This window comes from Acomys minous, assembly GCF_964271855.1.
Source record: "Acomys minous genome assembly, chromosome: 6".
Classification (NCBI taxonomy): domain Eukaryota; kingdom Metazoa; phylum Chordata; class Mammalia; order Rodentia; family Muridae; genus Acomys; species Acomys minous.
This window is the reverse complement of record NC_140487.1, coordinates 53,547,482-53,573,552: the sequence shown is the minus strand read 5'-3', so window position 1 is coordinate 53,573,552 and position 26,071 is coordinate 53,547,482. Positions and strand designations below refer to the sequence as shown.

Sequence of the window (26,071 nt, the reverse complement as noted above, 5' to 3'; positions counted from 1 at the left end):
TGTGGAAGGTTCCACTAGACATCACTAGGCTGAGTCAGTGGTCCTGGCAGTACTGCCATCGAATCTTCTTGCTTAGCCTTTCAGAGCTGTCTTTTCCTGCCATTTTAAATGCTAGTCACTTTAAATGCTCTGAGTACTTATGTGCCACACACATCTTCCCTTTGTTTAAGATGACTAGAGAAGGGTTCTACTGATTGCCAACAGAGAAATGAAAACCACTAGAGGTGTTGATGTTCCAGATGGCTTCAGAACCCTCAAAACAGGACAGGAACTCAATCAGGCCAGGAACCCAGAGGCAGGAGTTGATGCAGAGGCCATGGGTGGGGGGGTGCTGCTTACTGGCTTACTTACAGCCTAATCTTATGAGGCATTTTCTTTTCTTTTCTTTTCTTTTCTTTTCTTTTCTTTTCTTTTCTTTTCCTTCAGATCTGAGGACCAAACCCAGGTCCTTGTGCTTGCTAGGCAAGCACTCTACCGTTGAGCTAAATCCCCAAGCTCATGGAGACATCCCATTTAGGACTGAGGGTTCTGAGGTCTGACATTGTCCAGTTGTGGGGCCCTATATTTGTTCCCATCTGCTTCAGGAGGAAGTTTCTCTGATGATGGACAAGCAAAGCACTGATCTATGAGCATAACAGTGTCATTAGAAGTCATTTTATTGTTATGTTTCTTTAGCACAACTGTAGTATTTGGCTTTCCCCTAGGTCCCTGGCCTATCTGGGATCAGATTCTTGGCCACCCAAAAAGCCTTTGGCGTTCTGTCTCATGGAGTGGGCCTGAACGCAAATCAGATACTATTTGCTTACTCCCACTGGCCGCTATTGTACCTGTACCAGCATATCTTGCAGGTAGGTCAGTCTTGTAGATTGAAGGGTTTATAGCTGGCTTGGTGTTCACCTTTCTCCATTGGTAGCATGCAGAGTACCTTTTGGTACCGTAAATACTAGTCTATAGGGCCGAAGGCTCTAGAGAAGCAACCAACTCCACTTCTCTGCTGTCTTCAATGAGTTACATAGGAGTTGTCTTCAGCGATAAGGTCTTACCATAGGTTTGTGGAGAACCAGAATAGCCTTGGCAGTAACCTGAGTTGTTTGGGGAACCCTTCTGGCCAACAGCTAGATTAGATGTAACCAGTTTCTGGTACTGTAAGTTTTACTTGGTGATGAGAGATGCCCAGTTTGGGGCTCTGTCTCCCCATTATTTGGCAATTTAATTTAGATCCCCTTCAGATATGTGTATATTACAGAAAGCTTCTACTCTATTAGGCTTCCACACACCTCTCAAATGGCCCTTAGTTTTAGCTGTTCTATTTCACCCTGCATTCTCTCTTTCATCCCCTCTCTCTCTCTCTCTCTCTCTCTCTCTCTCTCTCTCTCTCTCTCTCTCTCTCTCTCTGTCTCTCTCTCTGTCTCTCTCTCTCTCTCTCTCTCTCTCTCTCTCTCTCTCTGTTGATCCTCCCATTTCAGAACCCCCCTCTCCATTCATAACTATCTATTCTATTTCTCCTACCCAGGAAGGCCCATCCCTCTTTCTAGTCTCTTACTGACTACCTAACTTCTGTGGTTACACGGATTGTAGCTTGCTTGTCAATGACTTAACAGCTAACATCCACATGTAAGCAAACACATACCACATTATTCTCTCTGTGTCTGAAAGGATGGCTTTTTCTAGTCCCATACATTTACCGGCAAATTTTGCAATGCCATTTTTTTTAACAGCCATGTAATATTCCAGTGTATAAATAAATGTACCACATTCTCTTTATCCATTCATCTGTTGACAAACATCTAGATTGTTTCCAGTTCCTGGTTTTTATGAATAAAGCAGCAATGAGCACGGTTGAGCAAGTGTCTCTGTAGTAGGAGGAAGCATTTTTGGGGTGTATGCCCAAGAGTAGTATAGCTGGATCTTGAGGTAGGTGGACTCCCACATTTCTGAGGAACCGCCATACTGATTTCCATAGTGACTCTACAAGTTTGCACTCCCACCTGCAATGGATTGGAATTCCTCTTACTCTACACCCTCACCAGCAGGCACTAACATTTGTTTGTTTTATTGATCTTGGCCATTCTGACTAGTGTAAGATGAAATCTCAAAGTAGTTTTGATTTACAGTTTCCTGATGTCTAAAGATATTGACCATTCCTTTAGGCATTTTTCAGCCATTTGAGTTTCCTCTTTTGAGAGCTCTCTTTACCTCATTTTTTTTTTAATATTGGAGTATTCGTTTCTTTGTTGTCCAGTTTTTTGGTTCTTTTATGTTATTGGATATGTAGTTGCTAAAAACTTGTCCAGTTCTGTAACCTGCTGCTTTGTCCAAATGATGGAGTCCTTTGCCATCTAGAAACTTTTCAATGTCATGAAATCCCATTTATTAATTGTTGTTAGTGGCTACACTATCGGTATTCTGTTCAGGAGGTCTTTTCCTGATCCAATGTGTTCAAGACTTTCCCACTTTCTTTCCTAACAGATTCAGTAAGTCTGGCCTTATGTTGAGGTCTCAGGTCAGTTTAAGTATGCACGTGATAAGTATGGATTCTTCTCCATGCAAACAGCAAGTTTCACCAGCACCATTTGTTGATGATGCTGTCTCCCCCCCGCCCCCCCCCCCACCCCAGTGTGTATTTCTGGCTTCTTTGTCAAAAGACAGGTACCCATAGATGTGTAGACTTATTTCTTGGTCTTTAATTTTGTTTCATTGATTGGTGTATTTGTTTTTGTGCCAACACCTTGTTATTTTTGTTACTATAGTTCTGTAGTAAAATTTGAGATCAGGGATGGGTGACACCTTCAGAAGTTCTTTTATTGTTCAGGAGTGTTTTAGCTATCCTGTGTTTTTTGTTGTTCCATATAAAGCTGAAAATTGTCCTTTCAAGTTCTGTGAAGAATTGTGCTGGAGTTTTGATGGGCATTGTATTGAATCTATAGATTGTTTTTACTATGTTAATCCTACTGATCCATGAGCATGGAAGAGCTTTCCATCTTCTGATATCGACTTCAATTTTTTTCTTCAGGACTTGAAGGCTTTACTATGCTTGGTTAGAGTTACCCCAGGATGTTTTAGATTTTTTGAGGCTACTGTGAAAAGTGTTGTTTTGCCGATTTGTTTCTCAGTACGTTTGTCATTTGTATATAGGAAGGCTATTGATTTTTCTGTGTTAATTTTGTTCTGCTACTTCGCTGAAAGTATTTATCAGCTATAGGAGTTTCCTGGGGAATTGTTAGGGTCACTTATGTACACTTTCATATCATCTGCAAATAAAGATACTTTTACTTTGTCCCTTCCAGTTTGTAGCCCTTTGCTCTCCTTCAGTTGTCTTATTGTGCTAGCTAAGCCTTCAAGTACTATATTGAATAGATATGGAGAAAGTAGACAACCTCTTCTTGTCCCTGAAAAAGTTGTTCCTTGTTAGTGGAAATGCTTTGAGTTTCTCTCCATTTAAGTTGATATTGGCTGTGGGCTGCTGTAAACTGCCTTTATTATGTTGATGCATGTCTCTTGTATTGCTAATCTCTCTAGGATTTAGTTTATATGTATGGTTTGGTTTTGTTTGGTTTTTCAAGACAAGGTTTCTTTGTTTCAGCCTTGGCTGTCCCAGAACTCACTCTGTAGACCAGCCTGGCCTCGAACTCACAGAAATCTGCCTGCCTCTGTCTCCCAAGTACTGGGCTGAAAGGCATGCACAACCAGTGCCCAGATTCTATAGGATTTTTATAATGGAGGAGTGTAAGATTTTTTTCAAAGGTCTTTTCTGCATCTAGTGAGATGATGGTGTGTTTTTTGTCTTTCAGTCTGCTTATATAGTGGATTACACATATCAATGTAGGTATGTTGAACCATCCCTGCATTTCTGGAATGAAGCTTACTTGATCACGATGATCTTTTTTATTTGTTTTTTAATTGCTTTGCAGGTATTTTATTGAGAATTTTTGCATCTATGTTCATAAGGAAAATTGGTCTGTAATTCTCCTTGCATTTTTGTGTCATTTAGGTATCTGAGGACTGTGTCCTCATAAAAAGAACTGGGTGATGTTACTTTTCTTTCTGTTTTATGAAATAATTTGGGGAGTATTGGCATTAACTCTTTCAAGGTCTGGTAGAATTCTGTACTAAAACCATCTTAGCTCTAGGCGTTCTTTGGTTGAAAGACTTTTAATCCCTGCTTCTGCTTCACTGGGGGCTTTAGGTCTGCTTAATGCTTTAACTTTGGTAGGTGGTATATATGTAGAGAAAATTATTCATTTATTTTAGATTGTCCAGTTTGGTGGAGTAGAGGCTTTTTAAATATGTCCTTATTATTTTCTGAATTTTCTCAGTGTCTTTTGTGATGTCCTTCTTTTCGTCTCTAATTTTGTTAATTGGGGTGTTCTCTCTCCACCTTTTAGTTAATTTGGCTAATGGTTTGTCAATCTTATTGATTTTCTCAAAGAACCACCTCTTTGTCTCACTCATTCTTTGTATTGTATTGTATTGTTTGTTTGTTTGTATTTTATTGATTTCAGCCCTGGTGATTTCAAGCCATCTACTCCATTTGGGTGTTATTTCCTTTTGTTCTAGAACTTTCAAGTGTGCTGTAAAGTAACTAATATGAGGTGTTTCTAGTTCCTTTATGTAGGTTCTTAGTGCTTTGAACTTTCCCCTCAGAACCACCTTGAATCTGTGCTCAGACAAGACATAGGTTGTTATTCCAGTTGCCTTTTATCTGTTGAGACTAGTTTTGTGTCCAAGTATTTAGTCAATTTTGGGGAAAGTTCCTTGAGCTGCTGAGAAGAAGATATATTGTTTTGTGTTTGGGTAAAATGTTCTGTGGATAACGGTTGGGTTTGTTTGGTTTATAATATCAGTTAGCTCCAGCGTTTCTCTGTTTAGTTTTCATCTGGGTGAGTGGCAGCAGGCTATTGAAGTTTCCCATTATCAGTGTTGTGAGAGCCATAGGTGATTTAAGATGGAATAGTGTCTCTGTAATGAATCTGGGTGCCCTTGTGTTGGGTGCATAGAAGAATTCCAATAACCTCTTGTTAGACTTTTTTTTCCTTTGATGAATATGTAGTAACATTGTCTCTTATGATTAGTTTTGTTTTGAAGTCTACTTTTTCAGATGTTAAAATGATCATAGTAGCTTATGTCTTAGCTCTGTTTGCCTGGAATATCTTCTTCTATCCTTTTATCCTGAGGTGATGTCTGTCCTTGATGTTAAGGTCTGTTTCTTGGATGCTGCAGGATAGGTTCGGTCTTCAAATCCATTCTGGTAGTCTGTGTCTTTTTATTGGAGAATCGAGACCACTGCTGTTTAGAGTTATCAATATGCAGTGTGTGTTGATTCTAGTTAGTTTGTTCTTGTAGTGTGAGCCCTTCCCTCCTTCTTTTGATTTGCTGGTCTGATATTATTTATTTCTTGTGTGTTCTGGGTGTGGTTAACCTTCAGGTTGACATTCTCTTTCTACTGCCTTCTATAGGGCTGGCTTTATAGATAGATACCACTTAAATTTAATCATGAGACCCCTCCACCCAATTTATTGTGCCTGGGTATATTAGTCTGGGTTGGGATCCATCTCATAGTGTGTATACCATCTATCCAAGCCATTCTGGATTTTAGAATCTTCATCGAAAAGCCATGTGTATGGAGCTGGAGAGATGGCTCAGTGGTTAAGAGTACTGGCTGCTCATCTGGGGGTCCTGAGTTAAATTGCCAGCAGCCACATGGAGGCTTACAACAATCTATATTGGGATCTAGTACCCTCTTGTGACATGCAGGTGTACATGCAGATAGAGTACCCATATACATACCGTAAATAAATAAACCTTTAAAAACAAACAAAAAAATGTCTTTTATAAAGAAAAAAGGAAGCAAAAGCCATGTGTTATTCTAACAGGCCTTCCTTGATATGTTATTTGGCTTTTTTCCCTTGATGCTTTTAATATTCTTTCTTTGTTTTGTACATTTATCACTTTAATTATTATGCGCTACAGGGAATTTCTTTTCTGGTCCAGTCTCTTTAGTGTTCTGTATGCTTCTGTACCTTCCTTCTTTAGGTTGGGGAAATTTCTTCTATGATTTTGTTGATTTTTTTCTATTGATATTATTTTAATATTTTCTGTGCCTTTGACCTGGGTTTCTTCTCCTTTCTCTATTCCCATCACTTTATAGATATGGTCGTTTCATAGTGTTCCAGATTTCCTGGATGTTTGGAACCTGGATTTTTTTATAGTGAACATTTTCTTTGACCAAGCATCCATTTCTTCTAACTTGTCTTCGGCGACTGAGGTTCTCTCTTTCACCTGCTGTATTCTGTTGCCTCTAAGACTCCTAAAGTCTTTATTTCCATAGTTTCCTCAGTTTTGGTTTTCTTTGTTGCTTCTGTTTCTGTTGCACATCTTGAACTGTTATCTTAATTCTATTTCACTGTTTGTGTTTTCATAGATTTCTTTAGTGGATCCCGTAAAAGTAACTTTTATTCTCCTGATTTAATTGGAGGCGTACTGCCTCCGTCTGCTGACCTAGGCCTAGTCCTAGAAGCTTCTAGCCTCAGCACAGTCTAATCTAGGCCTAGAATGTTTTCAGCCTCTGAGACTTACTGCTGAATAAGCTCATCCTTTCTTGCCTTACTGAGCTCTGGATGGCTGGTTCAACTCAGCTGTTCTGGCTCAGAGTCCTCTCTAAGCTGACTGAATTAATCTGGTTTCCCTCAGTTTCTCATTGAATTGCTGCTCTGCTTGGCCTCAAACTAACTGTAGCAGTCTGTTCTAATCTTCTGGCTCCTTCTTATTCTCGGGCTCATTCTGTCTTCACCTGTGTCTAGCTTGCTCTCTCTTCAATATCTCTCTCCCCCTCCTCTCTCTCTCTCTCTCTCTCTCTCTCTCTCTCTCTCTCTCTCTCTCTCTTCCTCTGTAGAATTCTCCTAGTACAAACTACCTCTGAATTCCACAAACTGAACAACCAGGAACTCAACTCCGCTGTGCTGCCTCTCAACTCATTGACTCAGCCAAACTGAATACGTGGAACTGACTAGAACTCAGATCTGCATGCCTCTGTCTCCTGAGATTAAAAACATGTATGTATCCCAGCTGAATCACACAAACCTAGAAGGTCTTTGGATGTGATCTCTTTCCAGAGCAGCCAGATTCTGAATTAGAATTCCTTTACAGGATCCATTTATTTCCTCTTTAAGGACCTCTAACATATTCATAAAGGCTGTTTTGGAGTCACTGTCTTGAGCTTTAGCTATGTTGCATTTCTCAGGGCCTACTGTGGTATAGGGTTGCTAGACTTTGGTGGAGACATATCGTTATTGATTGTGCTTTGGGGCAGGCATGTAGGCATCTGGGCTTGGGGTGATTCTAGGTTCTAATACCTGGTCTTGTCTTTGCTGGGTGGCTATCTTGTTCCTTGCTTCTGTCGTGCTCCCTTGTTCTTATAGTATGGCTGGTGGCTGTGGGTTGCCTGGTAGGGAATGCACCTTCTCGATGTGGCCACTGGGCATTCTGGGTAGGAAGGCGGTGTTTCTTGGTATTGGGAGCTGAATTGGCTAAGAAAAGGGTGTGTGACAGGATCCATAGAGGGAGGAAAGCAGGATGTGCCACCATGGCCGAGGAGGGGCCACAGGGAGCCTTGGATGAGAGTGGGGAGTAGGGTTCGAGGCGGGGCGGGGCAGAAGAGTGAAGAGTTGAAGATCTCCTACCCATTTCCCTAGCAGGCAAGTTCCCAGGGAATGCCTGCAAGGGCAGGGCTGGCGGCTGAGACAAGGGATAGGGTGGCGAGGAAGTCCTTAGGAGGAAATCTGGGTGATCTTCTGTAGGCGAGGACAGAAGAAAGGGAGGCCATAGAGGTGCTACCCAGCTGGGGGCAAGACTGGGGAATTGGACTTGGAAAATGGAGGGAAATTGAAGGTCTGAAGATCACTCACCTGCTTCTTTGGCCAGTGTGGGCCAGGGGTGAGGGTGGATTCCCAGGGAGCTGGTGGGAGTTGGTAGCTGAGACAAGGGTGGTGAGGAGGCTGTAGAAGTTCTGTGCAATCAGCTAGAGATGGGGCCAGCGTGTGTGACACTTGCATTTTGTTCTGAACCTCCATGCAAAGTCTTGATCCTTAGGCAGCTTAGTGGTGAGGTGGCATGTTGTGTGTGGGGTTACTAATGTGGTAAGGAGGCCACCTTGGGTACCTGCAGAGGAGGCCCTGATCTCTTGGAGGACAGGACGGTAGGCTCCAAGAAACAAGAGGAAGTACAGCAGCAGTACGTGTGGGCAAGTTTGGCCTCTCACTCTGGCCGTGGGCTGACTTCAGGAGTCAAGGACCGTGGTGGAAATGCTGCAGGACTGGACTGCTGCCTTGTGTGCTTTGGAAGGAAGCAGTTCCTACTATAACCTCTTCCCCTCTGATAGAGGTGTCAAAAAATAAAATAAAATAAAATAAAGGAAAAGTTGTTGCATGGGGTTAAAATCATCTTTGGGACAGGTGAGTGAAAACAAAGTGAACTGTTAGCCATGCAACCATGGTTTGCTGAATTGAAAAACCACACAATGTTCAGAAGGACCCGCAGTGGTTCTGGATGCGACAGGGAGAGAACCACCAGATGTGAGAAAACGGAGCACTCCCAATAGAAGTCACCAGGGAGACAAAAACAGGTGAGACCAGAGGGGTTGAGGGGGTGGGAATGGGGTGGCAGGATGCTTAGATCTTGGGTGCGATCCTTTGAAACTTAAACAGAAATGCAGAACGACTAAAATGTGCTGAGGGGAGAGATTAGAGCGAACGTACAGGAAGTCAGATTAGGGGACTGTTGAGGAGGATATGGGGAAAGCCTGAGCTACTTGGTGTAGGTAGAAGAGTTTGCAAATTAAATGTAGACGGCAATCACGTGGCTGGTTGTGTTGGCACGTGCTTGTATTCCCAGCACCCAGGAGGCTAAGGCAGGATCATAAAATCAAGGCCAACCTGGACAGTATAGTGAGACCTTAGGCCTCCTTTCAAATAAATAACCAAGGACATCCCAGGAGCAGAAACCAAGTCTTACAAGTCACCCAGTGAGCCGGGTGCCGTGGTGCACGCCTTTAATCCTAGCACTTGGGAAGCAGAGGCATGCGGATCTCTGAGTTTCAGGCCAGGCTGGTCTACAAAGTCCAGGACAGCTAGGGCTGTTACATGGAAAACCCCTGTCTCAAAAAACCAAAGACAAACAAACAAACAAAAACCAAGGCGAACCCCTGATTGGACATCTAAACTCCCCAGTAGGCAGTTGGCCCATCCTGCGCACTCAGTAGCTTGTGAACTTGCTAACTATATAAATCTTTCCTGTACACAGGCTGCTGGGTGGCCAAGGCCAGCCAAATACTATGGAGTGGAAGGAAGCCAAGGTTCCAGGAAGTAGCCCACCCACTTCCTCCTGTTTGTTTCTGTCTCATCTTCCTCCTCTGGGCTCTCCTTTCTTTGTGGTATAGGCAGGAGCCTGAGTGACAGTGTTAGTGAGTGAGAGGGAGGCGTGCTAGAAGCAAAGCCTGTTGGAAGGGCCTTGTTGTTCGAGGTTGCGGTCTTCCAGGTTGGATAAGCATTCTGAGCTCCATGTTAGGTGCAGGACTCCCTCTCCCCAGCCCGGCCTCCAGCTCTTTCTGTGTCTTTAGGCATACATGCCCCTAACCACATTTGATATGTGGCCCTTGACACAGCTCCCTGCTAGCTCTTGACCCACTCCCCAAGGGCAATATAGCCTTTGTTCTCCATGATGAAAGTTGAACTATTTCCTGAAGTGGGTCCCAGAGTGTTTGGTCTCTGTTGTGTTTATGGCCTTCCAATCCCTGCGCCTTGCCTTCTCCTCCTCTTGTCTCGGTGGGGTGGTGGCCATCAACGCCCCAGGGAAGAGGAGAACCACAGAACCACTCACTGATAGAACAGAAGCACACTTCAGTCATGGATTCTGAGGTGGAGAGCCTCTTTTCTGTCCAACCCGTGCCCTACTCACCTGGATGCAAGGCTTTTTCACAGACTAACGAAGATGGTTGCAGATACAGACGCTGGTTGGCTCTCCTCCCTCAGCATTTAGCATTGCATGTGGCCTCTTGTGTCTAGGCCTAAAAACCATGTCTTGGCTGGCCATGTCTTGGCTGCATGCTTAAGGTTGGGGAGAGTAGTCCAGCACATCTCTACTTCTGCCCACTCTAACTCCTGGGTCCACTGAGGTGGGGGCCAGAGGGAAATGAACAGATGAGGTGATGGGAGTCCCTATTCTGGAGCCCTGGCTATCCTAGGTAAGAGCTTTGGATAAGTTTATTTAACCCACTTGCTCACATAGATAACCCTGTAGGAGGAGGGCTGTTTGAACAGCCCCGCTTACAGATGGAGAAACTCAACAACAGAAAAGCTATGTCACTTGTCCAAAGATACACAACTACAAGTAGCACTGGAATTTGAACCCCGACCCTCAGCACTACAGTGACTTGCCAATTACTTTTGTTTGTTTGTTTGTTTTGTTTTTCGAGACAGGGTTTCTCTGTGTAGCCTTGGCTGTCCTGGACTCACTTGGTAGATCAGTCTGGCCTTGAACTCACAGCAATCTGCCTGCCTCTGCCTCCTGAGTGCTTGGATTAAAGGCATGCACCACCATGCTCACACCAAGCACTCTTTCAATGTGTCTTCAGCCAGTTCTCTGAAGTCTTAGACCTGATGGATTAAGTGGAATAAAGATAAAGCTTCTTTTTTGTTTGTTTGTTTGATTGTTTTTAGTTTTTCAGAGACAGGGTTTCTTTGTGTAGCCTTGGCTCTCCTAGACTAGCTTTATAGATGAGGCTGGCCTTGAACTCACAGAGATCTGCCTGTCTCAGCCTTCCTGAGTGCTGGGATTAAAGGTGTGAGCCACCACGCTAGGCTAAGGTAAAGCTTCTTTCATTTAACACAATAAAGCTTCTTTCATTTAACATAGTATCCTTTGGTTTGTATTCCTTGGCTCAGCAGGTAAAAATGCTTGCTGGCAAGTCTAATGACCTGAGACCCACATACAAAGCCAGACCCAGTTGTGCTCATGTGTAGTCCCAGCACCCTAAAATGAGATGGAAAGAGGAGGTAGGAGAAGCATCTAGAAGCCTGTCAGCTGCCTGACCTCAAGAGGGCAGCACAACAGCAGAAACAGAAGAAATGCTGTCTCAAGGTGGATGGAGACAGCTGAGTCTGACCTCCATATGCAAGCCATGGCAGGTGCGTGCACACACGCACGCACACACACGAAGTGCAATGTGAACATGCACACAACACCAGGTAAATAAATAATTTAAATTTTTATTTTAAAAACCGAATGGGTAGAATAATGTCACCAGGGTCTCTTCCTGCCCCCTGGATGCCCCCTGGATACAACCCCCATCCATGCCCATCAGCCTGACTCCAGAATCCTGGAATGCAAGCACCTTAATTGAAGGAGTAAACATGAGGCTTCTTGAAGTACCTGGGTACCAAACAGACGCCCTTGTGCCCTTGGGGAAGTCCCTTTCTGGTTGGCCTGCCCGTGTTGAATAGGCATGGCAGGTGAGTCACAAAGTAAACTGAAGACTTTGAACTCCACCAGAACAGAGTGAATGTCGAAAAGACCTCTGTCCCTACCCAAGCTCCACAGTGATGAATTATGTGTCGTTGGCTTGTCACTCTTATCACTTGATACTGGTACATTCTCTGATGGAGTAAGGGGTTGAATCACATGAGCCTGAAGCCTCAGGACAAGTGTGGCCTTCCACATGTGCCCATGTTCCATCTTGATGGTTTGCGTTGCTCCACTGTAGGTCTGTCTCGGCTAACAAGACAATGTGCACAAGCGCATCCCTAGTTCTCACTGCTCCTGTTCATGAAAGTGCGCCCACTACAGAAGGCTGTGCAGGGAAGCAGTTCCCACAGGCCTCAATGTTGGCCTCAGACTGGGTTTGTTCAGATGGGGTGAACCCACCCAGAGATATGGCATGCTTCAGTCAAGGAAGACTCTAACCCCTGCACACTCTGCACTGTCTCATACAATCCCCCTGACAGCATGAGCTGCTCCTGGGCTACCAACTCCTCTTGTGGCAGTTGTTGCCACCACCAATGGTCTCCAGACATACACAGGGCATGGGCAGTGTTTGCACAGTGTCTCACCTAAGCACAGGGCCACAGAGCTTTGATTTTCTGTAGAAACACCGCCGGCATTACATTATATTATTCTTTGGTTTTAATGTCCTTCTAAGCCATTTTTTTTCACACCACTAATATGGCTGACAAAGACATACAATCACATAGCAAGAGTTCTGCCTTGACCATCCCGCTCCAAAGAAATGTCTGCTAAGAATTTTCAATTCTACCAAAACATTGCCATACCCACCAACACTACAGTCAGTCTGGGAACATGAATGCCTAATCACTAGAATGTAATTAAGTGAATTATCCAATTTGTGGAACACAAGTTAAGAGTGTAACAATGTGGGAGAAAAAATGTTTTATTAAAAGACCTGCAGGCACAGGGTTACACAGCCTTTAATCCAGCACTGGGGAGGCAGAGGCAGACAGATCTTAGTGAGGTCAAGGTTAGACTGGTCAACATAACATGAGTTTCAGGCCAGGCAGATTTACATAAAAATATCTGCAGACATGCTCCAAGATTGCAGTAGTGAAAAGGGTGTTTAAGAGTCAGTGAGATGATTCAGAGGGTAAAGACACCCGTCAACAAGCCTGGTGACTTGAGTTCCACTCTTGGTGCCCATATGATGGACAGGGAGAACTAACTCCTGAAGTGGTTTTCTGACATGCTTTGGCATGCGTGTACCCCCACTTCTTACCCCTACCACATACAGATAAATAAATTCTTTAAAATTAAAGATATTCATGCAAAGTGTAGAAGAGCATTGCAAAATTAAAATAGCTGTATTATTATTGTCTTGGGTATGAAGTATATACCCAAAGGTTTGCGTTGAAGACTTACTCCCCAGTTGAATCTAATTCCCAAGAGATGATTGGATGATGAAGGTTGTGGTGACTTGTGTGGTGACTGTTGGGAAATGGTGGAAGCTGTGGGGCATGAGCCTGTTAGAGGAAGTGGGTCACTGAAACACCTGTCAAAGGCTATGTTCATGCCTCCTTGCTCCCTAACTTCTGGGTCCTTCTGTTCCATGGCTATGAGGTACATGGCCTTCTCTCCCACACATGCCTGCCACAAAGGAGCTTAAAGGCTCCAGTACAGCCTACCTTGGTCTAAAACTTCCAAAACTTTGAGCCCAAGTCTTTCCTTTAAGCTATACTTCTTGGGTGTTTGGTCAAAACGATAGAAAAGGAACACAATTATATGCAGTAGTTTTACATGGTCACATTATAAAGTCAGTTTTACAACAAAAAACAAATGTGCTCCAAGGAAGAGAGCAAACTAAGGAAAAATTGTGAGGTATTTTGACACTTATTGACTCAAAGTAGCCAAGTAATTAAAGGGGAAAAATAAAAAACCAACCACAAGCCTGTTTAACATCCTTATTTTCTCATTTACAGCCTCTTTCTGTGCTAAGTTATCATAGGGAGCCTTTAGCACACAATGCCCTAAAAATGTTAAGCTGGTTATGGGTAAGGCCCCTTCCATCTCAGTTGACAAGATCAGTGTTGGAATGGCCCCACACCCACACAGCTTTGTTACAGGACATATTTTTACCCATCTATGTGAGTGTGTCTTGGATCCCTGTAGAGTTAATCATGTGCTATTGAAATTCTCTGTAAAGCCGAGTAATGGCTGAGGCTTTTTACCCCTTGGCACCACAGTGACGTTTTGTTTGTTTTGTAAACTAAGTAATCAGTTACCGGAAACAGATATGTGTTTTATCTGGAAATGAACTTGAAATATGGATGAGTCCACTGTTCCTTCCTCAATTCAGCTGTGTCAGCTTCCCATCACTGTGACAAAATCCTAGAAAGCAAGTAACATAAAGAAGAAAAGTTTAACTTGGTTCAGTTTCAACTCATGGTCCCTTGGCTCTGTCCCTGGGCCTGGGTGAGCTAGGACATCATGGCAGAAGGGTGAGGTGGAGGAAGGCTGCTCTCTTCAGGGTGGCCAGGAAGCAGCAAGAACAAGGACGAGAGTAAGTGACTGGTTGGAACCAAGGAACAAGATATATCCTCTCAAGGGCATGCTTCCATTGACCTGACTTTCTGACCCCAACTGAGCATTACACCTTCTTCCAATAACTCATCAGTAGATTAACCCTTTGAGGAAGCCAGACTGCATTATACAATCACTTTCCCAAGGCACCAGTTTGGAACTTTGCTATATTGAGGACCAGATCTTCAGTGCATGAATGCTGGGGGGAATATTTCAAGATGGAGCCATAGAAGAAACCTGAGAAGAAACTGGACAGTTCCCGGGCACAGGTCTGCACTGTCCCTGCCCTGTTCTTTCTTGTGCAGTGGGGACATGGCCCCCAGCTTGCTCAGCAAGTCCACACTTCTACTGCAGTGCCCTCCAGTAACCCTGGCGAGGACTAACCACTGCTTTCCATTGACAGAGCGAGGAAGTGTGATGCCTGTTGTTTGAGGGAGAGGATGAGTGCATTCACAGTCCTGTTTGACTTCACTGGGCGGCCCTCTTAGCCTGAGGGAAAAGAGACAATTGAAGAAGCCACTGGACCGAGAATGAGGAAGCCAGGTTTGTGGTAACTGGAGCCTATGGAGGGGTGCCCTATGCCAGCACTGCTCAGGACCCCTACAACACCTCACTTCTTCCTCTCAACCTCCTGAATTAAAACTCTTCTTTATTTTTCAAGGAGGAAATCAAGAGTCCGACGTCTTACACCTGGTCCATAGGCATCAGGCAGGCTGTGGAAGAGTTGGGACTGCCATGAAGCGAGTACTACTCGGACACATGGTGATTTTTACATGGCTTTTGAAAGTAAGTTCCAAGGCAGGGAGACAGCTCAGTCCGTGACGCACTTATCTTTAAGCTGGAGGACCTGAGTTTGATCCCCAGAACTTACAGGTATGGTGGCAGGCAGTTGCCATCCCAGTGGTGATCCTTGGCCTCCAACCTAGCCTATGCAATGAGTTCCAGGCCAATGAGAGACTCTGTCTCAAAAACCAAGGTGGAGAGCACTTAAGGATCAAGTCCTCAGAATTCTACATGCACAAGGGCATACACATATGTACACATAGACACACACACACACACACACACACACACACACACACACACACACACACGGCTCCAGGTCATGAGCCATCAACATGGCTCAGCACTTGCTGCTAATTCTCATGATCTGAGTTCAATTCCTGCAACTGGAAGAAGAGAACTGACCCACAAAGCTTGTTTTCTGACCTCTATGTACATGCTACGGCACACACACAGACACACATGTAAATAAGCAAGTAAATAAATAGTTTTACCAACAATAGATAAGTAAATAAATAGTTTTAAAGAGACAGAATTTCAACTTGGTTATGTCATAAATGCAGCTATGAAAGACAGGAACTGTGGGTTGTTTTTTTTTTCCCTCCCAAATCACCCAGAACATCCTATGGAAAGAAATTATATTCAAAGTTCATGTCAAAAATTTCCATTGTCATTTAGGTTTGGGAGGAGAATGTTAGAGATGGGACCCAGGGCTCTGCACCTCTGAGGCACGTCCTCGTCCATGTAGCTCAGGCTGGCCTTGAACTCACGGGCCCCCTGCTTTAGCCTCTTTAGTGCTAGGCTTATAGATCTGGGCCACTGGAGTGCCCATTTTCCTTCTTCCTTGATCTCGTGGAGGAGCCTGTACCACCCGTCTGCTCAAAGCCTGCACTATAAAGCAGGAAGTCTACCTTTCACCACCAGGAGCACTGAAGGACTTGAAATCGAAACCCGTGGTAAAACCCGGTCCCTTGAGGTCACACTTCCGATAGCTGTGAGGGCAATGATGAGTATATTTTAGCCACTGAAGGGTTTCGCTTTCACTGTTAATAAATCTCTGCTTTGTTGCAAAGAAGTTCTCGTAAGACGCGGTGAGTGCACACAGCCTGTTGCCAGCATCACTGGCCTTCAGCATGCTGCTATTTCCTGAGCTTTTGGTAGATTCCTCCAATGTGGGGAGAGGAAACGTTGCCACCCTCGAGGGCGGTTATTAGATGAATACTGAGGCCTGTAGTGGGGAAAGTGGGGATCCCCACAGCAGTGCTTTTAAGGGAACTGCCCTTGTGGGGTTACCACCTCCTATGCTTCCTCAATTGCACCCTCCCTTTCAAACTGCCACACAAAACCACACTTGAACTCTGGGACCAAACAGCTGCAGTTAAAGGGTCCCCTAAACTGTCTCTTGCTACCCCTATCTGCTCAGTGCCGCTTGTCACGGGCTTGCATGGTCTTCCACCCAGCAGTGAACAACTGAGGACAGTAGTGAACTTGGCCTGCAGAGCCTCCTGTGCATTGGTGATGGTGTGAAACGTGACCTGCTCCGCCCTGACACGACCATGTATCCTGACTCAGGAGCAGACCCTGTTTGGAGTCAGAGACCAGGTGGAGTGGCTTCGGATACAGCCTCTACCTTTCTGATCCCTTGGCTTCGGATTATCTGCCCTCTGTATAGCATGACACCAAGAACCCCCACTGCAGTGAGCGGGGCTGAGGCTCAAGGCTCACAGCACGCTTTCCAGGCAGAGTCCCCTCAGAAAACCCCAGACTGAGCCATTAGAAATAATGAGCATTTTCAATATTTTATTAACAAATGAGGTGGCAAAACAACAGGATATCTGGCGACATCCTCAACCATCCCACCCGCTGGGCGTCCCAGCATGTCCATCATGGTGGTGGGTATTTGTCATGCTTTGCTGGCTCCCCGCGTCTTAGCTGTGTTCGGTCGCCTTTCAACTGCTGGGGACATAAAGATTCTTCCTACTCGCAGGCAAGGGAAAGAGCTTTGCTTGGGATTTCAGAACCATCGAAGCAAGCCATGCTGAAAACCCGATGTGGGTCCTTGGACAAGCCCTCCCCACAGGGGCTCTATTTCAGCAGCCGTGGCTGTGAGAAAGACAGATCTGTAGAGCGGGAGGTACTGAGCAGAGAAAGGCCAGTTTCAGAATAATTGCGTGGTCACTGGGCTCCTCCTCTCTGAGAAGTTGCCTGTGGCTCTAAGTCCCCAGATCTTTCCTGCAGGTGGCATCATCCCATTGATCCTTCAGGTGGGCCTCTGTGGGAGGTGAGATTGGCCCCCTCTGCGGATTCCTTCCTTCCGCTGCAGACTCATGGATACTCAGGGAAATCTTCGCATGGAAGATGCCTTGCTGGTTTTGAGGGATGACAATGGCTCACAGGACACTGCTTCTGCTGAGTCCCAGCCAGTTCTGAGTGGCTGCAGGGGAGGTCAGTTTGCACTGTGGAAGTGTGGCTGCCTGACAAGCCCCTTGCTGCCGGCCCTGTACAGCATTCCGTGTCCCTGCTGTCTGTGACTGAGGAGCAATCTAGGACAAAGATCCAGCGCGGGAATGTTCCTCAGAAACAGATGATCCGCTTCTCGTTTTCAAAGAGTTTGGCCTCCTCAGGCTTGATTAAGTTTCCATTGAGACTAGTGAAAAGGAGAAAAAAGCAAATTTTACACAATCATTTCCCAATAAGTGACCTCACATACTGTGCACGTCATATAACCCTCAAGTGAAGGAGCACACTCTATCCAAATTATGCTTGGATGTTAAAACCAGTCTTTTCCAGCTGCCCTTGCTCTGTTTACTGGGGCTCACTAGAAGCCTCTTTCAGCCCAACTTTAATGACATTTTCAGGTCTCAGCCTTCTTTCCGAGCCTTCATAAGCATTAGGCTGTCTTGACTTCTTGCTCTGGGTCATCTCTGCGGTGGACATCATAGGCTTTAGTTTTTCTCCTGTCTCTGGGCACTTGCTCTTGGCCTGCCTTCTCATGTCCTCATCCTCAGCACTGGCCTCCTCCAAGGCTGCAGTCCACCAGGGCCCTTTGCTCCTAGCCTCTTGTCTTGCCACAGGTAGGTTAGTTAGGCAAGCTTCCTATTTGGCTCTTTCTGTGGGTGCCTACAAACACTTCAAGTTGCCACAGAAGCCCAGAGTCCTCCGCTTGGTGAACGGTCCCTCCCTCCCCCCAGCTGTGTCAGGCAGCATGCTGGAGTGCCCGAGGCTCACTAGCTCTGTTCTGTTTCCTAAGCAGTCCCCGGCATTGACATGCTAACCCTCTGTAGCCCCAGTCCCACCACACTGAGTGCCAGGGCCCTTCTTTGGACACAGCAGGGTGTTACTGACTGCTCGGTCAGATGCGATGTGCTCTGGCCTGACCACATGCCCTTTCTGTTTCACATCCTGGTTCACACCCTGCTTCATACCCTGGTTCACACCCTGCTTTTGGTATAAAGATCAGAATACCTGCTCTGGCCCTAAGACCCTTTAAGCCTATCTGCCCAGCGCGCTCTTCCACACCACCTGAGTCTACGGACATCACTTTCCTGTGCATCTTTGAGACGGGGTGTACTAGTTACTCTTCTTGTTGCTGTGACAAAAGCAACTTAGGAAGGAAGCAGTTATTTTAAAGCACATTTGAGGGTAGAGTGGCAGGACAGGCATGGTGACAGGAGCATGAGGCAACTTGTCACATTGTACCTGCAGTCAGGAAGCAGAGAGAGATGAATAGTGGTGCTTGCTGTCTCCTTTTGTTATTATTGTTTGGTTTGGTTTGTTCGTTTGTTTGTTTGTTTGTTGGGTTTTTTTTTTTTTTTGGTTTTTGTTTTTTTAGTCTGAGGCCCCAGCACATGGAATAGTACCAGCCACATTTAGCGTGGGTCTTTACATATCAGTTAGCTCATGTGAGACTTCCTCATCCACGTGCCCAGAGATTTGACTCATAGATGATTCTAGGCCCTTTCTTATTGATAGTCAACATTAACCACCACACAGGGCCCCATTGTGTAGCCCAGCACAGCCATGATGCTTCTGCCTCAGTCTCCCTGTAGATCAGATGAGCCTCAAACTCCCAGAGAGCCGAGTGCTGGGATTGAATGCATATGCCACTATGTCTGGCTGCTTGTAGTCCTTGCTGGACACGCTCAGACTCTGAGCCTCTGTGTGTGTCCTCCAGCATGTAGCATTCTCGGGCTTGCTCCAGCCTCCTAACTCCTGTTCATCCTTTGCAGCTTCATTTAGCATCTCTTTCTTACACTTGATTGTTCCCCCACTGTGCTCTTTCCTCTTCCTAGGGTGAACCCATGGGGGCAAGTTCACATGTGTTCACCATTGGAGTCTCAGCACCAGCCCAAGGCTGGCATACAAGCTCGTGTTTTTCAGTGATGGATGGCAACATGGCACCAGCACCTGAGAACAGTAGGAGGTAGGCCCCATTGGCTCACAGTCAGGTCCTCCCCACAGCAAGCTTGGCCTCAGCCCAAGGATTCTCTTGTTGAAGATGGCCCCTATTCTCTATGACATAAGCATTTCATAAATCAGCATCTAGGAGCACACCTCAGGCAGAGTAGGTGAGACAGCTCTTACTCTGATACGCTACCCTACTTGGTTTCACTTCAGAACAATGCTGGCTGCAGCCCCTGGACTAGTGTGTGACCAGCGACATTTCTAAGGCAAAGCCATTCACTCTACCTTTCAGGAGCGCAGCCTGTGGAAGACTGCATCTCAGTGGGTCCTGTAATTCTTCTCCCCACTCACACGGGAGAAAGTGGCTAATGGCATCCACGCCCTAACCCTGGGACTTGGGTTCCTGGCACGGCTGCCCTATAAGCCTTGGAGAATCCACACTTGGCTCTGTGTCCTTAACAAGAACTGGATCTGCCCTCAGCCAGCTTCCAGGCATCACACTGGGGAGGAACACCCCAGGCCCAGGTTCCAGGACAGATTTCCAGCACACGCAGGGCCGCTGCTCTGAGACCAGATAAACAAGAGCTTTAAAGAGCTGGGGTCCCTCCTGTCATGTAACTGCTAGCTCTTCCCCACATTGTCCTCACAGGCAAGAACTAAGTGGAATGGGGTTCTGTGACACCTGAAGTGAGCGGTCAGCAACACCCTGTTGGAAACTATGGGGCTGGTTGCTGTGACAAGAGCGTGGCCTTACCAAATCTCTGTTATGGTGGTGTTCTTCTGCAGCGCGCTGGCCAGCTGGGCTGTCCCCTTGGCTGTGATATGATTCTGAATAAGCCTGAAAGAAGAGCATGCCTATGTCAACACAGAAGGCTGGCTCTGACCTGGGATCTATGGGGTCAAAGCTAGGTGGTGACAGGTTACCCCTAATTCCTCACTGGACTGAAAAGTGGCTCAGACACAGGAGTACAATGAACAGCCCAGAAGATCTCCAGTGTTTTCACACAATGGGTGGGGTATATCCAGACTTATACATAGCATAATTGTACAAAGATTCCCCCTACCACGCACACGTGCGTGCGTGCACGTGTGTGTGTGTGTGTGTGTGTGTGTGTGTGTGTGTGTGTGTGTGTGTGTATGTGTGTGTCCCTCACTGCAGGGATCCCCAGCCCAAAAGATTTGGAGATCATCATTCTGAACAACAAGATAGAGCATCTGCCACCTCTTTCTAGGTAGTTAGGCAAAGGCAGGGCAGACTTTAAGATTTTTGGAATTTGAATTCAGAATTTAAAGTAGCTACCAACTAGTCTTCTTTGGGAACCCAAGGCAAGGGCTTGTAAGACAGTGCTGGCTCCTCCCTAACATCTAAAAGAGAGGGCAGGGGAAGGGTTCTGCCACTGTCACACATGGTACCAGTGGTGCAGCATTGACAAAAAGGGCTTCACAGATGACGTGTGCTGCAGATAAGACATGAACCAAGTCAAGCAAAGTAAAGGCAAGGCTGGGAAATCAGGCACTGCCTGGAGCCCTGGCCTGAAGCTTGGAGCCCTGGCCTGCAACCTGGAATCCTAGCCTGCAGCCCGGAACCAGGCCTGGCCTTCAGGCTGGAGCCCTGGCCTGCAACCTGGAATCCTAGCCTGCAGCCCGGAACCAGGCCTGGCCTTCTGGCTGGAGCCCTAGCCTGTGGCCTGGAGCCCTGGCTTACAGCCTGTACTTTGTCCTGCAGCCTGGAATGTGAGTCTGTAGCAAGGCTTTCACACAACCGGAAGATAAATTCAGAAAGAGACTAGGATGTGTTTGCATTGCCTCACGGATTCTCTTCCTCACTGGGTTGTGGGTACATGAGGCTACTGCTAACCCCACATCTTAGAAATCCTGGGTGCTGATCTGAGAGGGAGCCCTTCCAGGAAGACAAGGGCTCTGACCGTAGGGTGGGTGAGGGCATAGAGTCCACATGAGGAGGCCTCTACCTCAAAAGGGCAGCATAGCCAGGTAGTCAGGAACTTCTCTCACCACCTTCCTTTTCAGCCACAGGGCACTAATGAGCCTCCTATCTCACCTGTAAGATGGAATAACTTGTACAAGATTGCCCTGCACGCTGATGTGCATTTCAGGAGAGGGATGAACACGGTGACCAGAGGGACAAACTCTCCTCTTCATTGCACATTGAGATACATAGTAAACTCTAGGTTTAGCCTGAGCTATGGAATAAGATCCTGTCCCACAAACAAACAAACCCCAAATAACAATATGTGGCAAGAGAACAGGAAGAAGACGACATACACTTAGTGTACCAGAAACAGCTGGCAGAGCTGGGCACATCTGGCTGCCACAGCCCCACCTTCCATGAGACAGCACAGCTGCGCATGCCCACTCCAGGCCTCTTGGGCTCTGTGACCCGTAGGAAGGCCTTGCACCCAAAGATGGGCATAGGAGAAATCTGCAAAGTTCGGCCTACGTAAGGAGGTTTGGCTATAAGAATAGGCATGTGGAGTGTCAGGCTCGAGCCATATCTGGACATGTAATCAACTGTTTGACAAGCACGTTGTGGTCTTTGGATAGTCTGCTCGGCACATGCTCCCACACAACCGGATGTGCGCGTGCGAAGGACGAAATTGGACTCTCGCCTTATGCCGTATTCTAAAATCAACTCAAAATGGGGCCAAGTGAGACTGCTCAGTGGGTAAGGCGCTTGATGTTCAAGTGTGAGGACCCAAGTTTATTTAGGTCTCTGGCACTCATATAAAAAGATGATCTCTGGGGCTCGAGGGCCCTTGTTTAGCTGAATCCATGAGCTCTAGGTTGGGTGGCGTATTTTGTCTTAAAAAATAAAATGAAAAGTAATCAAGAAAGACATTTGACTTTGACCTCTGACCTACCTACACACATGTGTGCACTCATACACACACACATACACACACACAAACACACACACACACACACACACACACACACACACACAAACACTCCTCAAAATGGACTGGCCGTCTAATTTGGGATAAAAGCTAAAGGAAATATCAAAAACTTACATATAAATCTTTGTGACATTGGATTAGGGAATATTCCATCAAGTAAAACTCCTCAAATATGAACAGCTAGAAAAAAGTGAGCAAATTGGACTTTATCCAAACCAAAAATATCTATGCCCTAGAGACTGCTATTAGGGAGTGGAAAGTCCAGAGGAAGGAGAAAAACGCCTGCAAACCTATGTACAAAAATGCCAGGTCCTCAGAGGAAGGTACCCTTATAGCCCACCAGTAAGTAGACAGATGACTCAGTCTTTAAATGAGCTAAGGGTGTGGAGCTATTTTTTCAAAGATAGTGGCCAGGAAGGGAGGGGTGTGAAAAGGTTTTCAACACTGTTGATCAGAGAGGAAAATCAAAGCCACAGTGTGCTTTCACACCCACTGTACGGCTATAGTCCCAGAGAGGGGCGACAGATCTGCTAGGGACCTGCTGATGGTGTCTTGCTAAGTGGACATGATGTCAGACTTCCTGTATCTAAAGATTTATGTTTCTACCTGTGGAACAATGCTGACTCAGCCTTGGTGAGCGACTACTGTTTGTACTGGGTGACCCAGCAGAGTCTCACAGCTGATCACTGTGCTGAGAGCAAGTGACTGCTGGGTGCCCCGCCCTAAAGGGACATATATACCATGCCCCTGAGGCACAGCTTTTCATACCCCACTCTTTTTCTGGCCACCTATCTTTGGAGAAATATCTCCACACCCTTAGCTCATTTAAAACTCGGGTTGTCTGTCTACTGGTTGTAAAGCTCTAAGTGTACTTTCTTCCAAGGACTTAGCATTTTTGTACATAGGTTTGCGGGCATTTCTTCCTTCTCCTGGACTTTCCACTCCCTGATTGTGAGCTCTGTGTGGTCAGAGAGAGTGAAAGAGCTTTAAGATGGAGGGACGTGCTGTCTTCTGGACAGGACATGGCTTTTGCACTTTAACTCACAGGAGCTGTGGCAATCTACACTAGATGCTCCCCCAGTCAAGACTGGGCCATCAGCATCCTATCATGGATAGGGGAGGGGCTGATAAGATCCCAGCCCTCCCAGAGAAGTTTATAGGCAGTTAAAGGCTGCAGGGGATGGGGAGTCATATCCATACCGCAGAGATGCAGCCAACTCAAGCAAGAAATTCTCTGCTCATGGTCTGGCCAGGAACCATAATTAAATACAGTGGAACACACCACACACACACACACACACACACCCCACACATATCCGCATACACACCCCACACATACACACACACACCACATACACAATACACACACCACATACAACACACACCCCACACACAACACGCACACACTACACATAACACATATACCACACACACACATACCACACACACCACACACCTCACACACCACTCATACCCCATACACACCACACACACACACACACACACACACACACACACACACACACACACCATAAAAGTAGGAAGACTTGGGGAGAAGAGATTCATTGGAAGGGAGAAGGAACAAGAGAGGAGAGTCGAGACTTTGCTCAAAGAACATTTTATATTTGTATGAAATTAAAAATAAATTACATTAAAAAAATAAAGCAAACAAGCCAGTAAATGACCCATTTCAATAAAAGGCGAAGCAGGTTTTGGGAAATGGGGTAAAATTGGTCCTCAGAATGCTGGCTTCACAATGCTATGCGAGGTTTCATCAGAAAGTTAAACATGCTTCCTGTACTACCAGCAATTCTGTGTTTCGGTACATACACAAACAAGAGGAAAAACTGCTCATGCAAAAACATGTGCATGAATGCTTAGAGAGGAGCATTAGTCAGAATACTCATGAGGAAGAAATTACCCAATATTTATCAACTCATAATCAGCAAACTGTCATATCTCCATGCTTTGGAGTCCACGTAGCCTTAAAAGGAAAGACAGTTCCAATGCCTGCCTGCCATCCATGGATTAAATTAACCTTGGGAAGCATGCAGATAAGAGGTCAGGTTGAATGGCTGCACTTGAAATGCCTACCACTGACACAGAAATGAGAACTGTGTCACCAGGGCAGAGATGGCATGACGGGGCTTGGGAGAAGGGCAGCAAACATGGTCTGGACCTACACAGTTGAATCTGTAAGGCCTTGTGACACTAAAAATCTCTACAAGTTCAAAGGTTGAAGGCTGTGGTGTGTAGATTTGATCACAAAGACTAAGCACGGAGAGTGGAGTCTGGGCCCTGGGGCCCCAGAATTTACCATAAATGCTTCAGCGTCTGGTTGACTCTCAGCATCTCGGCAAAGCACTCTGCCGCCTCGTCATTAAGCTCGTTTTTGGTAAGCCTAGAAGAAAGGAGATGCTGAGTCAGGAGTGTTGATGGACAGACAGGTGGTGAAGTGCATCCACAGAGTCCATTCAGGACCTTTCCTCCAGCCCTGCATCACATACCGAGGGCCAGGCTCCCAGTCTACACTGAAACCCCACATCACGGCAGGTGAACACATACCAAGGGCATGAGCTTTCAGTCAATCCTTCTGAAATCTTGTTTCCTGCTTCCAGCAAACTTCCCCACCCCAAAAAAGCCCTTGAGTTTTACAGAAGCCATGGCTCAGCAATAAAAGGGGCCAGGGTCTGCAGGTCTGCCTCTAGCCCCCAGGCTTCTGAATGCCCCAAGCAGCACACAAGCTCGGCTGTGCTCTCAGGCTCCAGTCAAGGACAAGAACTTAGTGACACAGCTCAGGGAGCCTCTCAGTTGCTCTAAACCCAGTGGCTGATGGGACAAAGCACAGAAGCTCCCAGATATTAGCAGTGGAGGACCCTCTTGTTCCAATGGTGAAAGAGCGAGAAGATTGCAGGAACTAGCGCATTCTTCGCAGGGCAGTTTGGTCACATCTATCCCAATCTTAAATGCATTTCACTCTAAGATCAAAATCATCGGAGTAGAAATTTACCCTGACGTGTGCAAGATGTTCAGCAAAGGTAAGAGAAATGGCACCTGTAACCCCAGCTCCTCAGGAGGATCCTGAGTTTGAGGCCAGGCTGAGTAACTTAATGAGGCTCTGTTAAATAATAATAATAATAATGTTGATAATGATAATAATAATAATAATGGCTGGGAATAGAGCACAGTGTCAGAGCTCTTACCCAGCATGCCCAAAGCCCTGAGCTTGAACCTCAGTCCTGAAAAGGAAAAAAGATATGTAGCAAAGGTTTAGACCTTGCAATGCACACTGGGGTGTTGCTCTCATGGTGGAATATATGAGCCATTTTAGGTACCTGTCAACAGGTGGAACTGATAAAATAGCAAGCATCCATTCAAAGGTGTATTGTGCCTTAGAGACAATTAGAATAAGGAGGCAGTGGTAAGGGCTCTGACCAGCTTGCTGGCTTCACATCGCCTACTAGCAGGGGGCAGTTAGGCAAATGGACTGATGGCTCTGGTCTCAGCATTCTCATGGACAAGTGTGAAGAGCAACAGTACAACACCCAGAGCAGCTGTGGGATGGGTCTGCATGTGTGAAAGGTGCAGAAGGACCCAGGGCCTGCAGTAAGGAAATTTGGATTCCTGGTCATGCAGAGCAGTGGCTCCCAACCAGCGTGGTTTTACCACCCGTGGACACTTCACCGTGTCTGGAGGGTGACCTTTTTGACCATCACAGTTTGAGGTGCTCCTGGAGTCCTGGCCAGCCCCAAGCAACAGCCAAAACATGAACAGTGTGAGATGAGGCGTCTGGCAACCATAGGCATGTCAAATATGCAACACACAGTGAGCAGCTTTGCTAACATGTAGCAAACAGCCAAGAGCTGTTCTATTTTGTATACATTTGAATA

The 26,071-nt window shown here is 46.1% G+C and overlaps 1 protein-coding gene across 4 annotated transcripts in view; it reads right to left on the bottom strand.

The window, feature by feature from the left end:
• Positions 1-16,642: 16,642 nt before the first annotated feature.
• Positions 16,643-26,071, bottom strand: part of NOD1 (nucleotide binding oligomerization domain containing 1) — a 49,761-nt gene continuing 40,332 nt past the window's right edge. For all 4 annotated transcript variants that reach the window (XM_084787796.1, XM_084787795.1, XM_084787793.1 and 1 more), the window contains 3 exons: positions 24,499-24,582; positions 20,021-20,104; positions 16,643-17,509 (listed from right to left, as the gene is read on the bottom strand). In XM_084787796.1, the coding sequence (XP_084643922.1) occupies positions 17,437-17,509; positions 20,021-20,104; positions 24,499-24,582 (241 nt within the window). In that variant the 3' untranslated portion in view covers positions 16,643-17,436. The remainder of the gene's footprint in view (positions 17,510-20,020; positions 20,105-24,498; positions 24,583-26,071) is intronic.